We start from the raw sequence: 7,571 nt of genomic DNA on the forward strand, positions 1-7,571 counted from the left end.
CGAATTTTCTGGAAAAAAAAATTGCAAGTATATGCAAGCACTTTTTTTTTTTATTTGGTTCAAGACAGTCCAATTAATAATTCTACTCCTAAATCTCAACAAATGTTTTAGCTTTTCTGAGAAAAGTCATTTTAAAAATAAGGAAAAATTTACATTTTGTAATATTTGATTGAATTAAGATTTTATTTATTAAAATTTCCTCATTTTTACAGTATTAAATGTATTTAATATAACTTGGCTCTTACATTCCAAGACTATAGATGGTTTTTTCCATGAAGAAGGGACGCACATGGGAAGTGAAACACTGATAATGTGGTTACCTCAAAAGGAATTAATTCCTAGAGTTTAACCTTTATATGGCCTCACAGAAAAATATAAAGAGTTTAATATATGAATACATTAATAGTCTAAGGATTAGTTTAAAAATTCTAACAGTAAATAACTCGTAAAAAAATATTTTTATTTTTGTCCATTGAACGATGCACTGAGCGCCGTAGTCATGTAAAAGTATTTTGAAAAAATAAAAAATTTTTAGACAAATAAAGTCTAAAAACTGGTCAGTGTTTAATGTTTTTATAACTGACTTTTAATTTCCATTTCTACTAATTGATATACCATTGATGCATTATTTAAAAAATTAAATTAATTTTCCTAGAATGGACTTTAAAGTGTAAAGTGGTCTATAGTTCCAGTATCTACGAGAATACCTCAGCTTTTAGATTTTGTGTGTTTATTCCTTCAGATTTTTAAAATCCCTTTCATTCCACCATTAAATCAATTTATAAATGAAGGTAAATAATACTAAGGACGCATAATGTGCTGATCACTATAGATATGGAAGAACCACTAGATGTGGTGTTGTCTTACATCTTGTTAGTTTTTCCCTGTATTTTTATTTAAAAATTTCGTGATTCGCTATTAGTTAAAGATAAGAATACAACTAATATTATTATTTTAATAAATAAGTAAAACCAAAGGATATAATTTATCAAATAGAATTCTAGTAACCAACGAGATCAAAAACCAACGAAGTGAATCATACACATTTTTAATACACTGTAATATTTTCATCATATATTTTGTATTTAAGAAATCATATACTATATATAGTTTTTCACATATTATACCCACAATGGCTGATGAAATCACATGATTTTATTTCAAGCAAGCTTTTTTTTTTTTTGTTTCAAACAAGAGAGGAACACTTTTTTATAAAGTGCTTACCAACTGCATTGTGTTGCTAAATGCAGAATATAGTTATAACTAGTACAATTGTATAATGAAACTTACAATATATAGGTTTATATATTTTTATTTTTCCTTATTTAAATTATTTATTATAATTCATTTTTCTCATTCATTTATATCACTAAATATATTTTATCTTTGAACAGAATACATTTTTTTCTTTAACAAATATAAGATACAATTTATCTACAATATAATCCAAAAACAAAAAAGAACATTATTTATAATCAACGGAAAATCTGCGAAGAACCTTCGCATCTTTATTACCCAAAGATAAGAGAGACCTCGGATAAAAAGTCGTAACAAGTTGACACACACGTATACGATATACATATGTGTAAGCATATATAAACATTCTCTTTGCTTCTGTACAGTCAGCTCCGATCATGTTCCCAAGCCTCTTCGTCTTCATCTGCCTGGTAGTGGCTTCCTACGGTTTCTTCTTGCCTCCTGCACTTCTTGGAGGGATGATGCCCGGGATGAACATGTCCATGCCGAACCCCTTTGGTGGTGGAGCGGGAGGCAATCCCTTCGCAGCCTTTCTAGGATAGACCACTCTTTCAGTTTATCAAAATAAAAACAATTGATGATTCATCCATATTCTGTCCAAACTTCATCATCTAAAAATTTATCATCCTGATGTCACAGAAAAAGAAATAAATAAAACAAGAGCATGACATGACCTTGTTGATTGTTATTAACTTCCTTACTTCCAAATAAATCAAATTTCAAATCAAGCACTATATGTAAATACTGTACATATATATAACATATTTTTTTTTTGTTTTAATTTTCTTCTTTAATATACTGATTTATAATTTGTTATACTAGTATTATGAGTGGGATAGCCACTCAACTGTACTCAGGATAGAGTTCGGTTGCAGGAGAAAATTTCTTTTATAATATATCTCCCCTGGATCTTTTCAAGTGTAGGGAGAGGCTCATGTGATCCAACACAATTATTTACAGTGGTAGAAGGGGATGCATTATCCTTCCTTGGTCTGTTAAAAACATAGCAATTGACTGCGGATGCTGACCATGTTACTTCCTACTTTATGGATTGTAATATTACACTTTTTTTTTATAATTATTAGTCCACAATGATGATAAAAATATATACAATAATCTATATCAATACATAATAATAGTTTGATTTATTACTCTTAAATAAGGCATATTGCATTATTTACAAGTGAAGATATACATAACCACCATGGAGGAGTGCCAAATACATAAACTTCATACTGACTTACACAGATAGAGTTAATAATTTAGTAAAAATTACTAACTATTTAATACTAAAATTTGTGAACATATTGAAGAAATGGCTATGTTTGTTATGCTTAATAAACAAAAGAAGTTACTGAGGAATTAAATGTAATATGCCCAACTATGATTAATCAAGCACTGAAAAATGTACTATGAGATATTATTGCTTTTGGTGTCTGTCTTTATTTCCAATTTATTTAGCAGAACTAGTTGTATGGAGTAGCTTGGTATTTTTATCAATAACTAACAAAAGAATAAGTTTTAATTATTAAATGTATATAATTTTAAACGGATGTTAAATAAAAATGAAAAGTTACAATTATTTTCTAGTGAACTAATGAGTGAAAGAGTCTGTAATAATAAAATCTCTCTATGTATACAAACCGAAAGATAAATAAAATGAGCATAATCAAACTATGTATATGAAGAAATGAGGAAAATATATAATTGAATAAATAAAATAATAAGTAAACTTTAACAATACAATAAAATAAAGAATTTTTCAATAGCTCTCAAATACTAATGTAATAACAGTTGCTATTAAATTTAAAAAAATAAATAAAAAACTATTAATTATGCTAAAAACATTATTATAACTTTCTGATGGTTTTATTTAAAAAGACAACTGTCAATTATGCGTTTTAAAGGAAAACATTCTTATATTACCAGGGAATCGATTAAATGTGGTGTTTATCGTAATAGTAAATTAAATATTATTTACCTCAATATTTAGCACCCAAATGTTAGATATCTTAAAATTTGTACAATACCTTAATCATAACAATATACTTTATGTTAATATTTAATAATGGTTAATATGTATGGTTAATACGTCCCTAATGCCCAATTTGTTTCAAAGCTATGACTAAGAGCGGCTATAAGATTGTTACAAATCAACACAGGTCTTTGAAACCAACTGTCACTGACTACATAACGTCAACAAAAAGCTCACCTTACACATTTCAGTATTATTGCTACAATGTAGTACTACAACAGTCGATATATTGACGATATTCACCGTGTAGGAGGCCCTCCAGCAAAAACGTGAAAATATATTAATGTTCAATATAGTTGATTCTCACGACTGCTATTGGCAGCTTGTCATTTAAAGAAGTTACAAAAAATAATAAGATATTTTTAAAGTACTTATAATATAAAAATGGAAATGAATTTCAGTAAAAATTTAATAATGTTTCAGATTTTTAATGTTTTTTTTGCACAAGACACCACGTGTCTTTTGATACAAAACTCTTCAAATATGCAATCCTTCCCCGTCGGACCCGCCCCGCTAATACCCCCGGGGAGTGACGGTCCTTTACCACTTTTGAAATATTAGGTTAAAACGGGAAGAGGAAAGTTTAAGTTAGTTAAATGGAGCAATATTTAAAAAGCGCCTGAAATTGAAAAACTGCATGAAATTAATTTTTTAACAATATTAAATTGTCCTAAAGCACTCACGAGAATTTGAAACATCATTGAATTCGAAAATCGATTTTGTATCCTACTCAAAACATCGCTCATACGATGAGCAGGTTATGTGACACCAAAGTAAAAAATATATTGAACGGTTTATTTTAATAATTATTGCCAGGTTCTATAATATTAAACAACAACTAATCCTAGTAAAAAAGTACCAAATATGCAGGATATTAACTATTAGGTCAATATTTAATCCAAATAATCGGGCAAAATTTTCACTAATGCTATTAAGTTTAGCAAATAATTCAGATTGAATTCAGTGAGGCGTTGAATCTGTTTCCGACCTATAGCTATAAATATTCATATTGGAGCAAATTGATCTTGACAAGGACTATAAATTCACCAATCGGCTCTCTCTATCGCAAATAAGGACACTAATGGGTTTGGCCAATTTTCGAAACAAATGGGCTGAGGATTGTAGCTGTTGCCAAAATACCAACCTCGGTAACTTGTGGTAGGAGTATTTAGTATTGTGTGGTTTGGAATTATTATAATTTGAGAATTATTGTGTAACTGTCTCTCAAATTCCATCTAAAAAATCTCTTAGTTTATTCAATGAACTAGTAAAATAATATAAACGATTTAAAGTAATAAATTGAATATCCATTGGACATAAATTCATATTGATACATCCCCATTGTGCAATGACCTGTACATGGAGACCAAATGCAGGAATTGGCATACAAATTTGATATATCTAATTTGAAACCCTATAAGAATCTAATAAAACATGGATGAGGAATATTATAAACTTTAGAGTCGGTGGTAGCCGAGTGTGCAAAGCCGTCACTGCAGCAAACTGGAGTCTGCAGCGGCGCCACAGCAATTCGAACCGGAGGACCTCACAATGGGCTATAAGACAGATCTATTTAGATGCAATTATTTTATAACCACTTTCCAAGTTAATGAGGCTTCTGATTAAGAAAAAAATCTTTTTTAAATTCTAGGGCCACTAATTTTTAATATATAGTATTAATTTTTCAAGTATTTGCTAATTCCATCAATTTTTTTTGCAATAAACTGTGCAATGGTGTTATTTCGTATTAATTCACCGATCTTTACGTTACTAGCGTAATCTTGACGTTAATACCCTGAATCGACGAAGATTGCTCCATAAATTTATAACAAGATAAACATATGTTATTGAAAAAAAATATATTAATTTTATTGTTGAGAACCAAAATTAAATCAAAGCAACCAGTATCAAACATTATAGTTACTAGATAACTTTAAGATTTTTTAAATATATGTAATATAAATATATCACTCATATTATGTCAAAAAATCAGTTAACAAAATAAAGATTCCGGTTTGACTAAAGAAAGTAAAAATTAAAAATCATTACACAAATGAATTAAAAAAAATAGATGGGTGTTACTCTGCTCCCTGTCGTTTGTCATAGTTTCATATTCTATTTCATCTCTTACCTTGAAGTACATATCATTGTTATAAGAGATCTGCACTTACTATTGAGGATTGGCCGATAGCAAAGGATGTCTCGAGGCTGAACATTTTGTAGTGCTATTACATCGGAAAGGACAATTCTTTTCTTTTGCCAAGTTGAATTCGATCCGTCACTATTAATAACATAATTATATGTAATTAAAAGCATACGGAATAAATCTGTATACATTACTTTTAGATGTTCCAACCTCACAATATCAGTTCCATGGACTTCTGTTTGAGCAGAGTGATAGAGAGCGGTACCATAAAGGGAGTCTTAGATAATGTGTTTTAATTTCAGCTGTATACTTTTTCATGGCCTTAACATTTATTTCTTAACAAGAAGACAATTCATTGTATCATGAAAATACAATAAGAATGTTAAATAATCACATTCTTATTGTATTTTCATGATACAATGAATTGTCTTCTTGTTAAGAAATAAATGTTAAGGCCATGAAAAAGTATATTTATATTATAAAAATATAATTCTTAAAAGATCAATCTTAGAATTACTAGTGTTGGTGAGTAGAATTATATGATGACAAGAATGAATTCTGAGAACTTTGGCTAGTTGATTTAGGTATAGTTTTAATTTATTCCGGAGGGAATACAAAAATGGAAATTGGCTTCCCACCCAGGATTTTTAATTGTCTTGAGCTAAATCGATTATTTTAAAAATAAAATATGATATTTTAATTACATACCAATTGCTACTATTATTGAATTCACATTCGAGCATTCTTTAGCATGTTCTCAGTTTATTCTATCCAACTGTAATTTAAATAAACAATCTATGAATAAAAATGGTCTAATGACGTGTGAACATTCAAATACCGTTTCATAATTTACATATCGGAATACTCAGAAGAATATGTTTTTAGGTTGGAATAGTTTAGCCTTATCGACTCTAAGATATAAAGAGTAGTTAGTTGAGGCGAAGACCAGTCACCTCAGCGATATGCGTTGCCTTGTGCTAATGTTGCTTATATTAGCGAAAACCCGAGGACAGAACTCCACACCCTCGGCTGTGTCATCGACAGAGGCTTACCCGATGACCACTGGACCTCCTGTAACGACTACTGAATTATCATCCACTCCAACACCTTCAACAACAACGAGCACTACAACGTCTGGGACCACGATAAGGGTTACGAATTCTCCATCAACGACCATCAGTACTACATCTTCTTCGATGACATTAACCCCTGTGACCTCTGTTCCAACAACGAATCCTACCACCCCACTGATCAACACACTACTACAAGATTTTCAGACCCAAGAGCAATCCTTTCAAAACTTAGGTCAAAAACTAGGCCAAGACGTCAAATCCGAAGACCAGCAACTCATGAACGTTGGTCAAGAAATAGCGCAACAGGTTCAATCTGCGGACCAGGCATATCTCAATGTCGGGGAACAGGTAGCACAGCAGGTTAAGGGGGAGGAGCAACAGATCCAGAACGTCGATAACCAACTGGTCCAGGACGCCAAGGCGCAAGAACAGACCCTCCAGAATGTTAGCGAAGAGGTATCGCAAGAAGTCCAATCACAGGAGCAAGCCTACCAGAAGGAAGAGGATAAACTTCAAAAGATGGCCCCGTTGATACCCAGCAGCCAGTTCCCCAGTAGTTACCAACCACCTACGGTATTCGGAGTACCAGTCACCGCTTTGGGTGGACTCAGTCTCCTCGGATCCAATCCTCAGGTCCAATCTCTCTGGCAACTGGCTGCGTCTCGAGGAATACCGGTACTTAGTGGGCTCAGTCTAGGGCTTTGATGATCATAAACACACATTTCCTAATCGGATTCCAAATTCTGGAGAGTTTTATATCGGTACAAGACAAATGTATGATCTTAAAACTGAACTGAAAACCTATCCTCAATTTATATGAGGCTTGACATCATTTTTACTATGTAAGAAAAAAAATACAAACAAAAATCGCTCACATTGGATTATCACTAGCTGCGGCGCTATTGCTGTGCAGACAAATGTATGTTATTGTCTCGAGAAAAAATATTAAATTTGTATATAGTTTTTTATGATACATTGTATATTAAAAATAAATAATTTATAAATTATTTATTAGCATTATTTTACCTGGCCTAACACAATATATTCTAAATTTTATATA

General features: G+C 31.1%; 1 protein-coding gene across 1 annotated transcript; it reads left to right on the forward strand.

Annotated features, from left to right (window-relative positions):
* Positions 1-6,400: 6,400 nt before the first annotated feature.
* On the forward strand, positions 6,401-7,216 carry LOC136796486 (myotubularin-related protein DDB_G0290005-like). Its single transcript, XM_067050310.1, has one exon. The coding sequence runs from the start codon at positions 6,401-6,403 to the stop codon at positions 7,214-7,216; it is 816 nt and encodes a 271-aa protein (XP_066906411.1).
* Positions 7,217-7,571: the final 355 nt, after the last annotated feature.

Source organism: Halyomorpha halys, unplaced genomic scaffold (assembly GCF_000696795.3).
Source record: "Halyomorpha halys isolate HHAL.00 unplaced genomic scaffold, Hhal_1.1 Scaffold2195.1, whole genome shotgun sequence".
In the NCBI taxonomy this organism is placed as follows: Eukaryota; Metazoa; Arthropoda; class Insecta; order Hemiptera; family Pentatomidae; genus Halyomorpha; species Halyomorpha halys.